This window comes from Megalops cyprinoides, chromosome 11 (assembly GCF_013368585.1).
Source record: "Megalops cyprinoides isolate fMegCyp1 chromosome 11, fMegCyp1.pri, whole genome shotgun sequence".
NCBI classification, from domain to species: Eukaryota; Metazoa; Chordata; class Actinopteri; order Elopiformes; family Megalopidae; genus Megalops; species Megalops cyprinoides.
Genome location: NC_050593.1, coordinates 32,043,311 through 32,065,827, shown reverse-complemented (window position 1 = coordinate 32,065,827; position 22,517 = coordinate 32,043,311). Strand labels below are relative to the sequence as shown.

At 40.3% G+C, this 22,517-nt stretch overlaps 1 protein-coding gene across 2 annotated transcripts; it reads left to right on the top strand.

Annotated features, from left to right (window-relative positions):
• Positions 1-336: 336 nt before the first annotated feature.
• LOC118785757 (collagen alpha-2(VI) chain-like) lies at positions 337-20,528 on the top strand. Of its 2 annotated transcripts, none has more exons than XM_036540669.1 (28): positions 337-470; positions 3,823-3,932; positions 5,078-5,682; positions 7,144-7,164; positions 7,423-7,488; positions 7,588-7,641; positions 7,910-7,954; positions 8,058-8,084; positions 8,322-8,348; positions 8,465-8,509; positions 8,623-8,676; positions 8,934-8,996; positions 9,261-9,323; positions 9,717-9,770; positions 9,891-9,926; positions 10,053-10,115; positions 10,470-10,532; positions 10,861-10,923; positions 11,051-11,113; positions 11,235-11,285; positions 11,498-11,596; positions 12,140-12,202; positions 12,411-12,446; positions 12,552-12,597; positions 12,699-12,851; positions 12,968-13,423; positions 13,863-13,901; positions 19,045-20,528. In XM_036540669.1, exons 2-28 carry the CDS (start codon positions 3,842-3,844, stop codon positions 19,653-19,655), a joined length of 3,057 nt encoding a protein of 1,018 aa, XP_036396562.1. In that variant the 5' UTR covers positions 337-470; positions 3,823-3,841; the 3' UTR covers positions 19,656-20,528. The 2 variants fall into 2 exon arrangements, with proteins under 2 accessions (XP_036396562.1, XP_036396563.1); XM_036540670.1 differs by lacking the exon at positions 19,045-20,528 and adding an exon at positions 17,118-17,619.
• Positions 20,529-22,517: the final 1,989 nt, after the last annotated feature.

Here is a 22,517-nt window from a genome sequence, read left to right as displayed (position 1 = left end):
TTCAATGGAATCTAGAATTTGGCAAACGACCAGAATTCCATATTTCCAGCCTAAAATTCGGGGTTTCTGATTTGGACATTTCTCTTGGCTGTTGGAGTTACTCTTTTTTAATGCTTACAAAAGCTTACAAGAAACACAGATAAGTTCTGTGTGCTAATAAAAGTCAAGAAAAAATGTAACGGAGAAAAATACTCAGACATTGTGGATCCACAGCAACGCCCGGTGGACAGAACGGGTAGTACACCAAGTTGCATCGTCAAATCTTAAGTTTCTGGGAGGAGGCGGGACCACACTGTGAGACGAAGTTGCGTCCTGCTAAGAACCGCAGAGGATAGTCAGGACGACTCCACCACTCCCTGACTCCCGTTTTCCGGAGTTTAGTCTTTTAACTTGATTTTTTTTCGGGATGTTCAGATGAAAAAGTAGCATCCAGCTAACTTTTAGAAACTCTGTCTCTTTTTCTGTTTCAGGTAAGTGTGTGATACGTTACTATAAAGCGTGATCAACAATTATTTGAACCATCCACGAAATTGCAGTAAGTAATGTAATCCTTTAGTAACTGCATATTTGTTCGGTTATTCTGATTATGCGCATGGTTTTAATTGTGTATGAATGCATCCTTAGCCGAACAAAGACTGATCTTTTATATTGGTTCTCAAAAGTTCTTACACATGCATTGCTTTTTCTGTTTGCTTAGGTTATGACTTTTTGCGAACTTTTTCGAGTGTATTTGAATATGTAAAAAGAGGTTTAGTGTCGAGAAATACGGTTTAGAGACTTAAGTCCCCTGGTGCAGCCAGTTGTAGTGAATGGGTCTGAACAGGTATGCTTCACAGCGGTTTTCTGTATTCTTACGCGAAGATTGCTGGAGTTTGAAATTAGATGAAGGTTGTTCCCATTCTATCTGACTCTGTGAAATGTGCCGTTACCCTTTTATACCATGATGTGCTGTCATAGATACAATAATTTTGCCATATTATAACCAGAATTGCCATATTAGCTCAATTAATCTGTCCACATTACCCATTGTTGTTTATGACATGTGTGGAAAATATACGCTTTTTACGTATTTGTCTTTGAAGTACTTTTGTTTTAGTGGAAAGTGGGTGGAATTTGATGGAAATTTTCTACGATTTTTCATTTACATGGTGTCCGCAGTTACTCCTTGCAGTTGCAGAGATCTTGCATGTTATAGTGTGAGCAAGTGTTTTGTGAAGCAGTGATGCCAAAAATATCCCGATTATTTTTCTTGATTGAAAGTAGAAACACCGCTATCACGTCCAAGTGTTAAGTGATCAAATCCAAGTATTTGAAAACAAAAATAAACTCTGTCAGCTGGACAGTCATTGTTGTGGTTTACTGCAAGCATAAAGTAATTATAAACTTAGACACTCACATTTCAGGCATGTAGCGCCGTATAAGTTAAGTTACTGCGTTAAAAAAGAAAAGAAAATGATATTATAAAGAATGGATATGCTTAGTCCGTCTTCAAAGACAGAGACGTTTCTACTTGTTTTCACGTGCTCTCCAAAGTAAGGGTTAATATTGGCCTATGTTTTTAAAAACTCGATCCAGGCCTTATGCATTAAAATTAATTTTGAAAAATATTTTTGAAATAAATATGAAATAAAAAATCATACATGAGATCATAGAAAAGATGTTATAGGTCATCCCTATTAGAAATATATATACTGAATGTATATATTTAAATAAATATACTTCATATATACTTAAACTGATTGGTCTGTTTTAGTGAGAGGTGAATAACAAAACTTGTAATATTTAAAAAATGCAATGTATTTAGAAGTAATGGGAATTGACTCAAAACATTTTTTTTATTTGGGTATAGCCTGTTTTAACTGCCATTGCCTAAATCAGCAAATCTTGGCCCTGGATTCTAAGCCTGCTGTGGGTTGGGCAAGAGCGCTAACAGATTCAGCAAAGCAATGCTACTGGAATATTTTTGTTCTTTTAACCCAATTGTGCAAGAGGTACAAATAAGTGCAGTTTAAATCATTCCAAAAAGCAACCGTTTGAGCTACTTGGCCATCCAGAATTGCCTGGCAGGCACTTGGCAGTTGGTGATTGATCAGCTCAACATCAATTGATTTGCATAACACATGATTTATTGGCAATACCACTTACAAAAGTTGGACTGAAATTGAATTATTTCATGACCTGTAAACATTCTGAGAAGGGGTGCTCTCTAAACTCTTGTAAAAGAATGCCGTTTTTCCCCACAGTGTTTTGTTTTTGTGATTTCCACCAGGAGACACAGTTGGACATGTAGCATGCTGTTTGAAATGTTATTCACCAGTACCTAGCTATAAGATTGAAAAATATACTTCAGGTCTGTCTAGGAATTGACAGTTTACAAATCTAGCTGCTGCTATTGGGTCCCACAGCATACGTCAGAGCCAGGCCTCTTCTCCATTTGGGTATTTCCTGAACAACTGCAGAAGAGCTGAGGATTGGCTGTGTTTCAGTTAACTGATTACTAGGCTGCTTTACCATTGACTTCATGTGCCTGATATATATGTAAATGCACAAAGGTTCACTGTGATGCTAAACCTCCTGGAAACACACAGATGTTAAGCAATTAATGAAAGTGTCCACTGGGATATTTCTTAGCTGCTTTGACATTTGTTGCTGAAGATTGTGACACTAACCAGGATGCCCCAGTTCCGATTTACATGTCATCAAAGTTATGTATGAAAAGAAATTCATCAACATCACCTCAGCATTGCTGCTAAATATTAACAGCTTTCCAGTTAACCGGATGTAGGGTACTGTACAGTCAGATAGCAATTGATGATCTGCTGCATCAAAATATAAGTTCCGTTTCCTGTCATGTATTTAAAAGATGACTGGTCTTTTGAAGTCATGATAAATAATGTAAAGAAAGACTGAAATGGTGTGTATTGTCAATATAATGGCCACCATTACCACTGCAGCATAGCAGGAGGCAACACTGCTTCATGGAGCCTATGTGCTTCTAATGGGAGAACGTAGACTGGCCCTTATTCAGCTTTTTATGAGTGGAGCATTGTTCAAGTCATTTACAGTAAACTGTGTCATTTATGTGCACAGTTTCATTGGATAATTTCATTGGATACATTAGCATGATAGGCACGATAGTCAGGCCGTATCCATCTTCCTGTCCACAGAAAGACCAAAGATATATTTTTAAATATTGTTCATTAATAAGTTGTTAGAAACGAATGATTTGCTAGATATGAACCAGGCTATTTTACATTATACACCTACTGCACAGCCTTGTGATAGAACTTACAGTGTGTGTATATAGATAATGAAAATACAGAAATAAATTCCATGCAGAAAATAACAATATGGCTGATACAAGTAAATAGACAAAGAAAATATGTGCTGATGTCTTGAACTGTGTTATTCCCAATAGGGCAGGTTTAATTGGGGGAAAAAGCAGTAGAATTGCTGGGAGTGTAGTTTGGTGGGAAGTAACTGGGCTTGGAGCCAGGGGTTACCGGTTCAAATCCCAGGTGGGACAATGCAGTTATAACTACAGCAGTAAACATGTCCAGCTTTATTATTGGACGACACGTAAAGTGTAAGCTACTGTATGCATGTTGACTTGGATGAGGCTATCTTGGTAAAAGATAAATAATGATAGCAATGAATTGGATCATCTCATTGATGCTTGTCATGGAATTCCTTTACTTTATACTTGTTTTCATGAGAATAATGTTAAGAAGTTGAAAACAAAGCTGCACTGCAGATGTGACTTTATCCTTCTGAAGGTTTTTTTTTTCCACATTTCCTATTAATCTTTTTTTTCAATTCCAGGGCAGGAGGAGACTTAACAATGCTGTCAAAGGTCATTTTTCTATGCCTCCTGTATGGAGCAGTCGCACAATATAGAGAAGCGCTGGTTGCCCCCACACCAGAATGCAACAGTGAGTTTTGGCTTCATGCTACTCCAAATATTGAGAACTGTATGAAGTCCAAGACAGGACTGTAATGTTGTACACATCATAAGCCATGATAAGTCATTGATAGGTCACATCAAGTAATGGCTCATGACTGTATACCAGACATATGTTTGAAGGGAATACAGATGTAGATGTAATAAAGCATTAATAACTACATTATACATGGTTAATACATTTCTCATGTTCTGATGTCTAAATTTAGAACCATATTAGTAAGTAACTAACAGTTATTAATGTACTACGTTTTAGCAGTGTATTTTAAATGATGTCAAATGCAGGTAGTAATGCTCTATAAAGCATTTATAATGAGTATAACTGTATAATTAAGTTTTGCCAATATTTTCATTCTGGAAAGTCATGGAAAGATGTCAAATATCTCAATGTCCTTGAAGTGGTGGAAATTTGGCTTATAAGCTTAATTAATAAATATATTTAATTTCCATATTTTTTTTAAATATATTTTCCTTTTTTACAGTTAATAGTAAATATATCTGTTGCTAAAACACTAGCTTGTAGTCATCTATTATTTAAGGCTCTCAATGCCATTGTGTTGAAATCATTAACAAATTGTCTAATTCGTTGGCTTTTACACTATGCCCATTACCAAGACATCAAAGTCTTGAATTTGCTGCATCAACGAGCATACAGGTTTGTCCTTGCAGACATATCTGTGGCATTATAAATCTTTCCATCTGCATTTCCATCTTCAGAGTAGTCCAGTTTTATTTGACTTTGCTGCAGCAACAGAAGGAACAGTCATTGAAAATCATAAATTTATCTCTGCAAATATTGCAGCAGATCTGTGGTGTCTGAACCCACAGATTTACGACTGCTGCCAAAAGCAGGGCAGCAGTGTGTAGTTGTAAGGAGTAGGACCAGTAACCAAAAGGTTGCTGGTTCAAATCCCCAGTGGGGCACTACTGTTGTACCCTTGGGCAAGGTACTTAACCTAAAATTGCCTTAGTAAATATCTAGTTGTATACATGGATAAAATTGTAACCTTTGTATGTCACTTTGGATAAGAGCGTCTGCTAAACGACAACAATGTAATGTAAGAGAGGGAGGGCTGGCTGAACCTTTGCTATCCTCTGGTATCTCCACTCTTCCAGAAAAGATTGAGTGTCCGATCCAGCTGTATTTTGTAATCGACACTTCGGAGACCATCGCCCTGCAGGAACCCCCACCGGGTAGCCTGGTGGAGAGCATCAAGGAGTTCACCAAGGCCTTTGTCGGGAGGCTGGATGACGAGGATTACAGGGGCACGGTGCAGCTCATCTGGTCTTTTGGCGGACTGCACTTCTCCCAGCGGCAGGTGGTCTTCAGCCAGATCTCCAGCAAGGACAACTTCATACGGGGTCTGGATAGCATCATTTACCTGGGCAAAGGCACTTACATCGACTGCGCCCTCGCCAACATGACCGCAGAGATGCGACACATCACCCCCGCACCCAAGACCGTCCGATACGCCGTGGTGATCACTGACGGTCACGAGACGGGACACCCCTGCGGCGGGATCAAGGTGACAGCCGAGAGGGCAAGAGATGAGGGGATCAAGATATTTGCTGTGGCGGCGACCGCGAAGTTGGAGGAAACTGGGATGAGGGAGATTGCCAACACTCCGGCAGAAGTGTACCGAAATGCTTTCTTAGCAGTTGACATCGACGGATCTCCACGGGTTGTAACCGAAACCATTGATCGTATCATCAAAACCATGGTAAGGATCTCTTTTTTTTAACCTTGAAGGTTAAAGGTTGAAGTTGACAGATTTGAAGGAGCTGTTCATATATGGCTCAAAATTACTGATTGGGTGCATTCTGTTAAAATGCTCTTAAATTTACAACACTGAGTGTCCCCCATCCTCCAAAAAAGACATTGAGTTAGAAAAATTTGCATTATCATGTATCAATCAGGTCTGATTGTAGACTTTTCTGTCAAAAAGGCCATTGTTACATCACAGTTGTAATAGTTGATAATGTTTGGGATTACAACAGAAATATATTATTCTTCTTCTGAATGCAATCAAGTTTTAAACACAATGGCAGATGAATGAAATATTGTTGGAGCATATTCTCAGACATCTACGTGCACACTCCTTTGGGCTGTCATAACACTCTAAAATGAGAGTTATTTTTTTGACCACACAGGATGCAGTTTCTGTCCAAAACACAGCCACAGGCTTTTTTTTATTTGGTTCAATGTAAAATGTGGCCTTAAAAAGCAAAGAATCAGAAAATTAAAATCAATAAACCAATCAGAAAGTGACTGTTTCATGCCTTCACATCTTTTGAGTTCATCGATAATCAGAAAAATCCGTACTGGATTACTGCTTCCATAATAACAGTTGCTCAAGTGACTAACCATCCTAGAATTAAAATTTATTTTCATTACACTTTTAGAATTATCAACAGTCATGTTACCAAGTAGTTACTTCAGTTTACAGCCACTTTGGCATTAGTTACTGGGGTGGCAGTGTGCCATAGCGGTTAAGGAGAAGGACGTAGAGCTGAAAGGTTGCCAGTTCAATTCCCCACGGGGGTGCTGCTGCTGTACCCCAGGGAAAAGTTCTTAACCCACAATTGCCTCAGTAAAATATCCAGCTGTATGAATGGATAACATTGTAAAACCCTGTAATTGATGTAAGTCACTCCAGATATGAGCATCTGCTAAATGCCAATAATGTACTGTAATGTAATTTTCAGGTCACTCTTTTTCAGCAACAATATGTTCAACATCTCAGAGCTTAGATTTGAATTTGTTCAATTAATTAATTTCAGTAGTATATTTTGGGTAAAAATGCCAAAATACATTGACCAGTGGTGGTTTGTTATTAGGATTGTTAGTAGTTCTTACAGGAAGTTAAAAAATGAAAATGTTTGCCCTTAGGCTGTTAACTACTATCTCTACATTTCTACAGTATATTGGCTTGTTGCTACTGTCATTCTAATACTGGAATTACAGAAACTGAACTGCTGCTTTAGATCTTGTGTCCAAATATTAAGTCCTAACAACTTTTTGAGATGATAAATTTTATGTAAAGCATAGTCATTTATATTAGCAGCTTGATTTATCTATGAACTGATGAATGTTTTCACTTACATACATTTGTGTATCCTTTTAGTATTACTTTGACTTTTATGAGTAATCATTTCATTTTTGCTTTACTTTCTCTCTACAGAAACATCAGGCCTATCAGGAGGTAAGAAGGTGGTTTCCAGGGTTACAGGATCTGTGTATATGAGGCTTGGGCTGCATGTTGAATACTTGAATAAAAAAAATGGTTGACTTAATTTCTGAATTTTTTTTCTTTGATACTGTCTTCCAAATTTGAAAGTCATGACTATATCACAATGATACAGGGCCTCATAGATGAAGAGTATAGTACCTAGCTAAATGATTAAATAAGTTGGTTTTACTTTCTCACATGACATAAGCTTTTCTTTCAAAATCCCTCTAGTGCTATTCAGTAAGGTGTTTGGAAACTCCTGGACCCCCTGGACCGCCAGGCCACAGAGGAAATAAGGTGAGTCCTGACTTACTAGATGTGGATAGATGTACATGCCACCTTAAACGTGTGGAGAGTATTGATATTAATTTTTTTGGTGGTTTTTCATCATTTCAGGGAGCTAAAGGAGATAATGGTGATCCTGGCCCAAAAGGTGAAAAAGGTAGACAGGTAAGGCTGAGTTTACTCAACGCTAATACCAACTCGTCAGTCTCAGGATCATTCTTCTTTTACTGTGTGCACTGAAACAGTCTTCGAAGTCATGCCTCACATTTTCGCTTAATGAATCTGCCACTCTGCGAAGCTGACACAAGAGCAGCATGTTTTGAGTTTGACTGTTGCAGGCAGTTACAGTGAAGGCCTCGTTGGCAAAACTCAAAACGTATTACCTCTGTTAATTCCAGCTGTGTGGTCAGTGTATTTTATGTTTGTTTTACAGGGTGACCCTGGTATTGAAGGTCCTATCGGCCATCCTGGTCCAAAAGTAAGCCTCCTATCCTCAGATGAATCCCTGGGATTTCATATGATTGATAGCTGTCTATAAAACATTTTTTTTAACATGACATATTTCTTTGTTGTGCTTTTAGGGTGAACGTGGTCTCAAAGGTGATAAGGTAAGTAGTCTTTCACAGTGCCACTTGTGAAATGACAGAAAAATAGTGAAATCAATTGAGGCAGATGCATATGAATATGCAGATATATATGAATACTGTATATCTGCAGCATGTATGTAATGCATACACATCAAAAGTTCATCAAAAGTGGGGAAAATGTTTGAAAGCAATGGTGATGCATGATGGCCATGTTTTTCTTACCTCTCTAACATCTATTCATTTTGATTGTGTTCATAGGGTGACATTGGATCTGAGGGCAAGAAGGTAAAGCTTGTTTCCTACCAAGTCGATGGCTGAATGTAGTGCTGAAATACAATTTACTCACGTAACCAATTTTTAGAAGAAGTTCAGAATGAAACTTTATTCTGTCTACCATGCAGGGCGTAGCTGGTCTTTCAGGACGGAATGGGACTGATGGTCAAAAGGTGAGGCCTGCTTTACAAGTCATCAAGCCTTTGACCAGGACTTGTTATCAATCAGAGTTGAAGTGATTGCTAAATTATCATTTCCTTGTGTTTTTTTTTTTTTTTTTTTTCAGGGAAAAATTGGTCGCATTGGAGCACCAGGCTGCAAAGGGGACCCGGGTGACAAGGTGTGTAGCTCATGAAAATATGAACAGTTTGGCCTGAAAATGATATATAAAAAAACAGGAAAGGGAGTAACCTGCCTTGCTGTGTTAGGAAGAGAAATAGAGTGATTCCTTTAATGCCTTTAGTTGCTGTATCCCTGACATTCATCCATGGTCAATCTGATGTACAGATTTTCATGAAGCTGTGAAAAATTTAGGGTTACCGCTGACATGTATGACGTGACATGACATTGACCTGTCTGTGGCTTTGTTTGTGAAAGGGTCCTGATGGCTATCCTGGGGATGTCGGCGAAGGCGGGCCACCTGGATTGGATGGAGAGAAGGTCTGTCCCCCGATATATGCTTTTTGGGTCTTGCCCCTGAACCTATACGGTAGTTATGCTCATTGACTTTGGGTTTGTTATTTTTGCGAGTGGTAGCTTTCATTGTATGTGTGGAATGGAAATAGCCTTTCAAAGTTTTCATTCTGTCAGAAAGCTAGCTGCATAAATATATTATAAATGTATTTAAGAATTAGAAATATGAGCAGGAATAATGTAATCATGTCAGTGTGCTCAATAATAAACATCAGTTGTGTTTGTTTTCAGGGAGATCCTGGCCGCCCTGGGAGACCAGGTCCCCCCGGCCCATCTGGAGAGCCTGGCCCTAAGGTATAGAAGGAAATGACAACACAGCAAAAGAACATCACATATTTTCTAGCGAATGAACCATTTGTTTTGTAAGTGGCTGATAATTCAGCTTTTGTGAGACAGCTGCAGACATATGGGAGGGTATATTCAACTGTATAAGTACATAACACTAACACAAAACCTGAAAGTGGAGCTTGGAATATGATATCTGTTAATAGCTTGATTCACAGTGGCCATGGCATATGGCTATTGTGGCTATAATGTGCAGTTCCAAATCTGAGTTCTACCTCCTCACAAACTCGAGGTGCTGCCCTCCATTCTTTGATAGGTTTGCTTTTCACTCATTTGTGTATCTCTCCATCAGTATGTTCAGTTCTTCCTTCACTTTGTGTAAAACAAGTTTCTCCTTTGCAGGGTGAAAGAGGAAGCCCAGGATCACCTGGTATGCCTGGTGAAAAAGGAGCTCAGGTAACCCTCTGTGTTTCATCCTTATTTTTGTATAGCTGTCGATAAAAGTATTACTTTCAACATTACACTGCTGTGTCCGCATGTTCAACGTGTAATAAACGTGTCACTGTTTTCTTCCAGGGACCAAATGGGGGAATTGGACCAAAAGGCGAACCTGTAAGACAGCATATAAATATACTTTTGATTGTTGTGTAAAAATGTTATCATTTCTTCTGTGAAAAGTGATGAGAACGTGTTGATTTGGTGGCAGTGTGATTGAAGTCAAGTGTTCTGCTTTGTCAGGGGAGAAGGGGAGACTTTGGACAAAAGGGAAAACAGGGACCACCTGGAGGGAAAGGAGAAAAGGTGATTTTACTGGACATCTCAGATACACGATATGAGAATAATCTCCACAGCTCATCTCCTATACACACAGTGCAGGACATCTTTATGGTGTATCTCCAATGCACATTGTACATGATAGAACCTGTAAAGGAGATCTCTACAGAGCATCTCTTCTAGGTAATTTGAGGGTTAAACTCTACAACGTATCTCTGATTAACACTGTACAGGTAATCCATACAGATAAAAAAAAAAAAAAATAGCCTACACCATTCTCAGACACCCTCCGTCCAGCTGTGCGGACCTGTTCTTTGATATATGTCAGGTTCCTCTGAAAATCTCTTGACACACACTGATCATCTACACCATCTTTTACAGGGTGAACCTGGGCCCGAGGGACAGAGGGGGCTTCCTGGAGAAGTCGGAAGCAAAGGAGCCAAGGTGAGGGGCGCGCCTGTTGAAAGCAGCTATGTTTAGTTGGTGGCACAAAAACAGTAGTGAGTACTATCTGATTGTAAAGATTCTTTCCTGAATGACTTGGCTGCTGACCAGAGGACACTGGCCAAGTGTAACAAAGACAAGAACAAAGAAGAAGCCACACTTACGCCTCTTAAATATGTCACTGATTGGGTGATTAATCACTCTGTTACCATACAAAATCAGGACTGTTGGATCATTTAAATGTAGTTTACCGGTTGCTGCTGAATCCATAGAGTCAACATTCAAATGAGTGTGTTTAACTCTCCTCTTTGCGACTGTCTGTTTAAAGGGAGACAATGGTTTGCCTGGGCCGCGTGGCCCCCCGGGAGATCCTGGAGCACCAGGGAGAAACGTAAGCCAAAGTTCCCCTTACGTTTTCCACTTGTTGTTGAGTCATTTTTATTTAAAGGGATGCCAATTTTATGCACTATTTTATCCAAATCAATAAATGTTGATTAATTTGACATTCTCTGTTACAGGGCACACAGGGAGACCCTGGTGATGTTGGACCAAGGGGAGATCCAGGCCCTGCTGGACCCAAGGTAAAGGGAAATGTCTGAGCTAAATCAAACGCTGTATAATCTTGTCCGTCTGTGATTAAAGTAGACGTTTGTCTGTGTGCTGCGTCATGGAGATTTTGAGATCAGTTTCTTTTGCCTTTAGGGTGACCCAGGAAGACCTGGATTCAGTTATCCTGGACCAAGAGGACCAACGGTATAGTCATTTGCTCCACAGTTTGTTTTAAAGGAGAAATGATGATTGTGTGCAGGTGATGCAAACCATCAGTACATAGTCAGCAGAATGTGTTTCACTTGAACTTGGAGATAGAGTCCACCCCACTGGCAGTCTGGCTTCAGTCTTGTGATTCGCTGAAGAGAAAGTCCACATTTTCTTTGTACATAAGAGTCACTGGTCCCTCCCAACAGGGTGATCGGGGTGACAAAGGAAACCCTGGACCTCGAGGGAGCAGAGGCGACTGTGGGCAGAAAGGAGAGCCTGGCCAGAAAGGAACTCCAGGTGAATCGGTGAGTGACCCCAGATCTGAGGGTAAACCTGGTCTTGCATGATGTCGGAAGACTAATGTTAGGATTGGTGTGAAATTAAGTATGACAATAGGGAGGAGAGCCACACTCTTCTGTACGTTTATTATGGTTTCTCTGTATAAAAAAATAATTGGGGACCAAGTGGCTCAGTCAGCAAGGCACTCATCTTGAGTACCAGCTGTCTCCTGCAACCTGAGTTCAATCCTTGCTGTGTCTTCATGACTGGGAGATCACAGCAGCAGAACAAATTGGCTTTGTTCCATCAGGGATAAGGGGTGGGTACATTAGGTGGGGGTCTTCTTGTCTCACAATTTTAGGGCACACTCGGATTTTTCAGTAGAGTGGTGCCTATCCTCCAATTGGCACCCACTTCACTATGGTGCACAGTAGGACTTGCAGTGTGAAAAATAGTGTTCCTGCATGAATTTAGAGGTTGTCATGGTGAGACAAGACTGATGTACAGTCAGTTCCAAACATAGTCTGATAAAGAGGTAAAATAACTCAAAAACATTTGCTGTCTTTCAGGGAGAACCAGGGCCTTTTGGTGAACCTGGTCCAAGAGGGCCCAGAGGAGACCCCGGAATAGATGTAAGTGCCACTTACATCAAACAGGAAGTGAAAAAACTTCTTTGTTGATAATATTCTCAGCATTTCTACACATGTGCCTACACATGTGGATAGCTTACCCCTCCCCACCATGGGCTCATAGTGTTTCTGTGCAGTGGATTTGGTGTACGCTGTAAAGCGGGTTCCCCAGCAGATGTTTCTCTCAGTTTCAGCTTGTGTTATTTTTCAGGGTGACCCTGGACCAGAGGGTGACCCCGGACTTACTGTAAGTACATTTGTTGAATTTTCCAAGCTGTTGTTTGGAAAACAAATGGTCGCATACTGTGCAACACATGTCTTGTGTCTGAAGTCCATACGTCCTGTGTCCTAGGATTGTGATGTCATGAACTATATCAGAGAAACCTGCGGCTGCTGTGGTGAGTGTTTCATTCAGTAGCTGGAAAAAAGAATTGACTCTTCCAAGGTTTTATGCTGTTGCTCTGTCTAAACAGCTGTCTGTGTTGCTGTCTCCAACCAGACTGTGAGAAGCGCTGCGGAGCTCTGGACATCGTCTTTGTGATTGACAGTTCGGAGAGCGTGGGGCTCACCAACTTCACTCTAGAGAAGAACTTTGTCATCAACACCATCAACAGACTGGGCGCCATCGCCAAGGACCCCACTTCTGAGACAGGTTAGACCCTTGTGCTTATACATTACAAAAACATAACATACACATGTAAATCTGTGTTTAAGATGGATTGACACACAGATGCTGTCGTGTTCTGCCTCCTCCATTGTCTCTTTTAGGGACTCGTGTGGGTGTGGTGCAGTACAGTCACAACGGCACCTTCCAGGCCATCCAACTCAACGACTCGAAGATCGACTCTCTGGCTGCATTCAAAGATGCGGTCAAGAGGCTGGAGTGGATCGCGGGGGGCACCTGGACGCCGTCCGCCCTCAAGTTTGCCTACGACCAGCTGATCCGGTACAGCCGGCGCGCCAACGCCAAAGTCAACGTGGTGGTGATCACAGACGGCCGCTTCGACCCCCGCGACGACGACACCTTGCTCCGGTACCTCTGCAACGACAACAGCGTGGACGTCAACGCCATCGGCATCGGGGACATGTTCTCCCAGCCGGAGGAGGATGAGAACCTGAAGTCCATCACCTGCGATAAGAGCAACCGCGTCATGGGCATGCGGCGCTTCGCCGACCTGGTGGCCGAGGAGTTCATCGACAGGATCGAGGACGTTCTCTGCCCAGGTGAGCCGTCAGCCAATGAAACTGCAATCAGCATGCCTTCAAACATACAGTGCGCTTATGCATAAGCTATCATTGATAATAGCGTAGTGTATATACAATACCAGTAAAAAGTTTGGGCACAACTTTCATTCTTTATTTTTGCTGATTTTTCTCATTTTGGAGTAGAATTAAAGACATCAAAACTATGAAATAACACAAATGGAAGTGTGCAGTGACCAAAAACGTGTTAACGAAAATCAAAACTATCTTAGTGTTATATTCACACATTCTTCAAAGTAGCCAAAAATTAAAAAAAAAAAATTTTTTTTTTTGAAAGAAAGTCATACATCGGCATCAACTTCACTATATATATTTGTCTAAGAATCAAATTTTAAGCAATGACAGCAATTCTTTGTAGAATCTATGACCTTTAATGTATATGCCCTTTCTTTTTTTCTAGACCCTGTAACAATTTGTCCTGACCTCCCCTGCAAAACCGGTAAGATCGATGATCTGATAAAAGTTCAAATACAGCTTGCAGTCATTTTAAAACTGATAATCAAACTGAATGGGTAAAAGTGGGTTCTCAAAACAGAAACTTACATTTTATACATTTTATAGGCCCTTCCACACTAAAGATCATTGCAGGACCATTACAGTTGCAAATGAAAAAAAAATCCTGCCAGACAGCACACAGTACACTAATTAACCACAGTAGTTCACACCACAGACAACCTCTTCTCTATCAACGTCCAAGTGCTTCAACCAGTTCTCGTGTGGGGAAAAATACTGACGCCTTTGTAAAATTCATCCACTCTCAATATAAACTTACTGTTTGATATGCAGAATTCAACAACAGGTTCAAACATTGTCATTCAAATGGATGGTATGTATATAAAAGCTTCCATATTATCGATTGCTTTTGCTTTGCTATTTGTCTGCCTGATGGATGTTGTGTGAGAAAACTTACTGCGGATCCAAATTTACTGCAGTGTTTTCCTTTTGAAAAATACAAGTGTTTGATATTGACATTTTTAACTTTGTTCCATTGTATGCAGAGATACTGAAAAAGCTTACCTCAGTTCAACAACTGCTTTATTTTCTCAGAAGTATTTGCTCAGCTTTCTTAATTAAAGTTGCGAGCGTCTTGTGGCTGCATTCTACAGTGAGGGCTAATAACTCGGCCACCAGGCTCTGGTTAGGGAGGAGTGGTTTCCCAAGGCAATTTTCATTTATTCACACTGACACATCTTTACCCAGCTCGTTTTAAGAAATGCATGGGTACGTAAGTTAAGTCAGGGATGAGTCAGTAAGTTTGAATTCCAAAAACTGAAAAACAGTGAGATGTGCAGAAAACATTAAGTGCTCCTAGGTCTGAATGAGTCTGGGGGGCCAAGTGTTGAAAATCAGCCTTGGCTATAAAGGCGTATGGTACTTCTACAAAGTATAGTTTTTAATTTGGATATAGATAACTCTATCTGTTATAGATAATCGATAACTGACTCCTTTAGGGACTTGTGTGGGTGCAATCACAAAAGCCAGGCGGTACAAAATGCATCATATATCATATACGTACATGAGCTTCATTCTGTATATGATCTGTGAGAGCTGGTTAAAAGTGTGAGAGCTTGGGTCCTAGTATAAGTTTCCCTTTCAGAGGCAGTTTGATTTATTTTTACCTGGTGGGTGTTAAGGGAAATTTAATGTATTAGGAAGTTTTCCTGCTCAAGCCTGATATAACATGGTTTAAAGCAGAAGCACAGTTGCTTGGGACATGCCCATAAGCGACCACAAGTTGTGCTTGAATGAGCCACCAGTGAAAGGTTAAGAGTGACACAGAATCTTGCCAAGGGAGGCCAAGGTTTTGATTCATTATAGCATATGCGTATTCCATGTAACTTTTAACAGTGAAACCATGTGCCCATATATACAGAACATCAGTCTTAGTATACACTTAAACTGTGATGTTGTTACACTATTGATCCTACTTTATACTTTGTGTGAGGATCATGATTGCAAGACTATGTTGGGTTTTGGCCCAGTCAGCTTCTTAGCTTGCTGACTAGTAGGCTAAATAGTTGTTAGCTTGCAGACTACCTACATCATTACTTCGTTAGCCAGCAAGATAATTCTTTTTTTTCACCTGGTTATTTCACCAGCTAAGACACTAGCTGGGTACGTAGAGCCAAACTATACCTTGCTAGCTAGTTAGCGAACTAATTCTAGCTAGGAAGCTAGCTAAATCAGTAATGCGATAGCTAGGGAGTAAGCTAGCAAAATATATTTTCAACCTCTTACCTTGCTTGCTAGTCCATTCCTACTTTTGACAAAAGATCTGTCAACAAATATCTTCGGCATGAGATTTCGCAAGGGAGTATGAGAGCGTGAGATTGCAGCTGATAGCATGAGAGTCACTCCACGTGAGTGAGTTTCGGCTGCCCTATTGATGCCACATGTACATATTAAATCAATTATTATTACTTTTGTCATTATTGCCCCCTGTTCAGCGTTCTGGTATTCCATACAAGCTATCCTTAGAAATTGTGTTTGCATTAAAAGGTGTGACCTATAGGGCCAATACAACTTGCCAACTACCTGATGATAGTCAATGCAGCTTGTGAGGTCAGTTCTGCAGGTCAATTTTGATTTAAATGCACTTAATCACTGCTGATATAAAGATTCTGGCTTTCTTTTTTCTCTATGAGTATTCATGTCTACACTCATCCATTGGAACATTGGTGACCAGTAACAATCTTCTGAAGAGGTGCATTTGATTTTAAAGGGGTGACCAGGAAATGGTGTTCATAAAACAGTAACATTCATAAAAAAATACCTTAACAAATATACTTAAAAGCTACAATGTATTTTTTTTGGATCTAAATGCTAAATGGTGCCAAAGGTTATATAAACATATTTACTTTAATCTGAATTTTTTGCAAAAATTTAAGTTAGCACAAGTATCAGGTTTTTATCCCACATGTAACAAAAAAGAAGCCGTTTTTCCCCATTTGTGCAATGTCAATCTCCCCAAATAACAGCTAACAAACACAAGAATGACACTGCAAGCATAGAGCATGATGCTGACAAAGCAAGGGGTTCACGTCAGACCAAGGTTGTTCACTTTGCGAGAACATTTACAGCCACCATTTTTTTTTGATATAGGCATTGCTAGTAGTTTTCAAAAATAGTGCTTCTTCTTCTTACCGTGTCCGGCAGCAAAGTAATCTATACAAAGTCCGTCCGTTATAAAATAGTGCTGTTTTAAGTGGGATGGCAAGATTACCAGTGACTTGACTTACAGATGACAATCTGTGATGCTTAACATGAAGAGCAGTGATACTGTTGGAAGTCGTGTAAAATATCACTAAGCCTTTGCCTTCTGGTGAAGTACTTCATAGTATTGTATATGGAGGATACAACAGTATTCTAACTCCAAATGTAACTCCAAAAATGCAGTGTAAAAGAGGAGGGGACAATACATATGTTAAAGGCATACTCCAACAAATGGCCTCTCCTTTAATTTTACATTTGATCTGTTAAAACACACTCCTGTTCTGGCTCATGGAGGCTCATCTATGTGTATTTGTTTTGGCCACATAAAAACAAATTTCTGTCAAAAGTCACAAAAGAGACGCGCTGTCAGTCTGCACTGTGCTCTGTGGGCGGAGCCAGCTGCTAGGAGACTTTAAACTACTGTTTTAACGCTCACTTTCAGATGTGGCGCCCCCTTGGAATGGGTACCCCTTGTTTGAAGCCCTGGCGGAGGAGGGGATCAGCAACCCCGTCCCCAGCTCTCTCGTGGGCGTCACAAACATGCTCAGCTCCCTGAAGGACTGGCAACCCCCCGATATCTACGACAAGGCTGTGGCCACCATGGCCTACACAGCCCAGCGAGCTAAGTTTGCCATTGGAGATGAGAGGAAGCAGTGGGCAGAGCTATTCGTTGACTCTTTCAAACTGGTGTACGGCGATATCGTGGGAGACCCGAGCAAGGTCCCGCTGTTATGTTAGACCCGTAGACAGGAGGTCCAGATGAACAAGACAGCTGTTTGTCCTTCCAGTATCAGAGCCCTCCAGTGAGAGACAGGTTGTCGAGATGGTTAATACCATATCAGGGGAGTTCCCAGTCATTAACAATCATGCATGTGTGCATGTTTCATTTCCTGTAAAGAACATTTACAACTGCATAATGAAGCAATATCTATATTGCAAAAAAGGAGCCACGCATTTAAAATGTATTGTAATCGGCGTCCTCTTGCACACGGTCCTGTTTGGTGACCTTTCATACTGTACAGTGGCATGTGATACATAACTGCGGTCAGTATTATAGTTGCATTATTGTTAATGGCAGTGATGGCAAAGGTGCGGCTTCATGAACACCAAAACGGATGGAGTCATTTTGACCCATCACTAACTAAAAAAATCCACTCGTCTTATGAGCCTCATGAAGCCTCACACCTTCCATCACGTTAAAACCCAAGGAATTCAATACTTGTAGGTTTTCCTACATTTTTAAAGGTGGAGCGTACTATACCCCAAAATACTATTCATCTACCCAAAAAGTAAAACTTGTAGCTGTGAATTATAAATATAAAACGTGCAGTTAAATATATGATTTTCATGATTCGTTGTGTTTTTATGTATATTGGTAGTATAAAATATCAATATATAAATGGTCAGTCTTTCTTCCTTTAGTTTCCACTCTAAATATCATGGATCCTATTGACCACTCATCAAAGCCTCTCTGAATAAGTTGTAGCCTTGTTTCTTAATGCATCAGTTCATGACTGCTCACAGCCACAGAAGATAGTTTTGCATTTTGCACATTGTAAAGTCTGCAGCTATGCACTTTTTGATGCTGGGAAAAGAGCATTGTTAGAATTCTAATGATGCTTATCCCATTTCTCCAGTTTTGATTGAAAAAAGGATAGACAACACCTAACCACCAATTTTTCTGGAGGTTATTTGTGGCTGTTGTTGACTGTAATCAGACTATATTATGAACTATGTTGTAATTCCTGCCGGAAGGTGGTCATAAGGTGGTCAGATGATTAGTTATGTGATGTTAAATTGGATTTACTGTATGTGGTACCGAAAGGATCATTTTGTATTTCATTTCAAGAACGTTGTAATATATTAAAACCAAAAGGTAACTGGTTTTAACTGACATATCATTTTTCATAAATGGGTAATTTTTTGGGAACCCACTGCAACCTTGAAAAGAATCGGTATTTACAATCAAAAGATTAACCTTGTGAACTTAAATGTCCGTGACTGCAAAACATTTTTTACTCTGGCAGATATGTAATTGTTAATTATTGTTATATAATTGTGATGTATATATATATATTGTATGAAATAAACATTCATGCACTATCTAACCTGAGCCATTTTCTTGTATAAACTTTGTGTTTGCTTGATTTAATGCTCTTGGAAACCAAAAACCTGGTGGGTGTCAAAAATCTGCAAGGAAGGAAAACAATGTTTGAAGTCTAACAAAGGTTTAATTTTGTAGAATACTAACGCTACTACTGATGAGCACCCATCATGGATCATAACTAGTTTTACTTTGTTTGGACTGAAGGACAAAGAACTGGTTTGTTACAGATGTAACTAGAGTAACTCCGTCCGTTTCCCCTCAGAACCGGCTGTGGCCAACTGCGTCCAGCGACCCGTGGATCTGATTTTCCTGTTGGACGGCTCAGAGAGGATCGGGGCGAGCAACTTCCGGCGCGCCCGCGAGTTCGTGGAGAGCGTGGCGCGGCGCCTGACGCTGGCGCGGAGCGACAGCGACGACATGCACGCCCGTGTGGCGCTGCTCCAGTATGGCAATGAGAACGAGCAGCGTGTGGCCTTCCCGCTCTCCCGCAACCTGAGCGTCATCATCGACGGCCTGGCGCGCATGGCCTACATGGACTCCGCCTCCAACGTGGGCACCGCCATCATGCACGCCGTCAACAACGTCATCATGGGCCGCGGCGACCAGGGCGGCCGCCTGGCCCGCCGCAACGCCGAGCTGTCCTTCGTCTTCATCACGGATGGCGTCACGGGCAGCCAGAGCCTGGAGGAGGGCATCAGCGCCATGCGCCGGGTGGAGGGTGTCCCCACGGTGATCTCCATGGGCAACGATGTGGACGAGGAGATTTTGAGGAAGCTGGCGCTGGGGGACCAGTCGGCCATATTCAGGGGGCAAGACTTCTCACACCTCTCGAGACCCAGCTTCTTCGAGCGCTTCATCAGGTGGATATGTTAAAGAGGATCCGATTCGGTGCTGGGAGCGGGGGGGGTTGGGGGCAGGCTTCGTGCTACACGTTTAATTTTACACAGATGTCTGTTTAAAATAGTTGTCTGTATTGTTTTTTTTGTTTTGTTTCATTTTTTTTCTCTTTTTTTGTGCAGAAGGGCTGTCTGGGGTCTTTAAAATCAAATAATTTAGTATTTACATCAAGATGCTAACATAGAGGAACTCTTGAGTTTTACCTGTATATCTCTGTAAGAAACATTAGTGAATTGCACATAATTCATTTGGCAAGGGGAGCCTGTGGGGTTTTTTTTTATAACATATGTTTCAATTGGCCAAGGGTTAACAAATCTCATTGTTCCATTGTTTTTGAAACTTTATTTCATTACAGAATTACTCAGCTGAGATCAGTTGTTTCTACTTAACTTCTCATGGCAAAGCTCTTATTAGCCTGGCAAAGAACAAGTGAATTATCAGATAGTTCATAGTATCCATGCACTGAAACAGACCAGTCATGCTGTAGTTTTTAATCTGCAATCAAAAGGGAGCTGTTTTGGTGCAGAGCAGTATATTCACACACATCAGAATGTAATGGAGTCCTGTCAAGCAACATCAAATAAAGGGTGTGCACAGTGTTGGCACAGTAATGTGAACACAGTAATTATGCCTACACTGAAACTACACGGATATGCACGCCCACTCAATGGTGCTTCAGTATGGCAGATATTATTTGTCACTTTTTTTTCCTCGCACTTTCAATGTGGATTTAATAATCATGGAAATTGCAACTTCTTGTGATTTGAGCGTTTTTCTTTCTGATGCCTCTGGACACCCATGGAACAAACCGTTGACGTAAGATTCCAGATGTAAGATCAATAAAATGAGCTGTGGTACTAAAATATTTTCTTCTCATTGTCATCGTGCTGTGTCTCATTACTACATTACTAGTCACTGATAAATCAAGTAAAACTGAACGGGAATTATTTCAACTGCAACATTTTATTAACTGATTTTGTTTAGACAGCTAGGGATGAGACTGAATGTTTGATTATTTTGATATTTGATCGCTAATTGATTAACTGGATCAATATTTGAATGCTTCACAAGGAAAAGTAAAGAAAATCCATATGGATATAGTTCAAGGCCTGTTTTATATTCCATGTATATATAAAAACATGAGAGTCGAGTCTAAAAACCCTACATATAGTTAGTTACTCATTAATGTTATTAATTCTCCAGCCAGAAATTCTGAGTTCAAGCAGATTATTTTCAGTGAGTTATTATTAGTTATTATTTATGCAGAGAAAGTATTGAAGGGAGAAAGTTGGATCTTATTATTGGGAATATACCACACTGACAGTCGTACAATGCGCAAACTGATCACACAGAAGACAGAAAGCTCAATCCTAATATGCCCATGGACAGGATAAATCCTGGCCTGTGAGACCGTTCACAAATAACTTTCACTGCAAAAATACAATATCCCATTTTAAATATTCATCAGGAATAAAGACAGTAATATATTTTTATGTTTTTGACAAAAGGTATTTCTGGTATCACTTACTGAGATCAGCAATCTCAATGCTGCCTTAATGGGCATATAAATATGGCAGGCATAGTCAGCTATAAAATTTAGGCTTGCATTTATGAGAAATGCTAACTTCCACCATAAACCTGTGTTTTCAGACAAGCAGAATATCAGGTCATATTTCTCATATTTTATGCTTTTTGCAAAATGGATGATACAAAATTATTAAGTTCTTTTTCAGTTAATACTACAATGTGCCTGAATAGCCAACAAGCACAACACAGGGACAATAACTCCACACAGCAGACAAGCAGCTTACATGACAATACTGCCATCACCAGTGACTACAGACTCAAAAAATGTTTTAAATGTCAGAGGTGAATGGAAGATAAAGGTAAGTGATTTCCAGGAAATAATATTAAGTAACTGGTAACAACTGATCACTGTTAATTTTGTGTAGGTTTCAGCGGAGCAACCCAAACCACACACTTTACAGGCCATTTCAGACATTCTCATACCATTTCACTTCTGAATTAAACTACTGCAATATTGTTTTAACATATTTTGATGTGTCTTTCTTTGCCACTACAGGACTTGCAGTGTGGAAAAAACACCCATTTGTGTGAGTGTATGGGAGAATTGCATTCACCTCACTCCAGCCCTGTGACTACAGAGGTTGGTGTAGGAAGGAGCTCTTAATGTTCAGTTAGCAATTCCGTCAAAGAGAAAAGCTTATAAATAAAAGTTGTTTAGTGTGTTTTAGGACCATTTTAGTGGTCCATGTGCAGAACCACTGTCAAAGAAAGCTAGCTCTGTGAAAAACAGCAGATGCGTTAGATGAATTAATTTGCAGGTGCATCACACACCACCAATGTGTGCGCCATGTGTTACTGGTAGAGGATATTGGAAGGGGAGAAGGATCACAGTTGAACTGAAGCTCGAGTTAAATTAAATCCAGCTTCACTCAAAATCCACAAATGGCTTTTGATTCTGTAGCCATGGTGTGCATACCCTTATGTGCCAGACACTCTGTGCAAAACATTTGAATTACTCAGTCATTCATTCACTACGTAAACTAGGACAGCTGAAGTATCCTTCTCAGCTCTGATCAATCAAGACTAACCATCATCCTTAATCTTAAAATTAGACATCAAAAAGACACATTGAAGCCGATTTGACACAAGCGCTTCACTTTGCTACATTACAGTTTTTTTCTCTTACCTTTGATTGGAGAACAAACTTTGGAAACGATGACAAGATGACTTATGATCATAATGCTTTGAGGTGAGGCACCTTAGAATTTCCTGGTCACATGAATGCAAAAGCATAATCATAACCCTTCAGCT

Bases quoted from the DNA above. Each gene is read 5' to 3' on its own strand.
- LOC118785757 (XM_036540669.1), top strand. From the start codon at position 3,842: ATGCTGTCAAAGGTCATTTTTCTATGCCTCCTGTATGGAGCAGTCGCA. The intron at 10,116-10,469 runs GTGATTTTACTG...CATCTTTTACAG, and splicing joins CTGGAGGGAAAGGAGAAAAG to GGTGAACCTGGGCCCGAGGG. The intron at 12,203-12,410 runs GTAAGTGCCACT...GTTATTTTTCAG, and splicing joins GAGGAGACCCCGGAATAGAT to GGTGACCCTGGACCAGAGGG.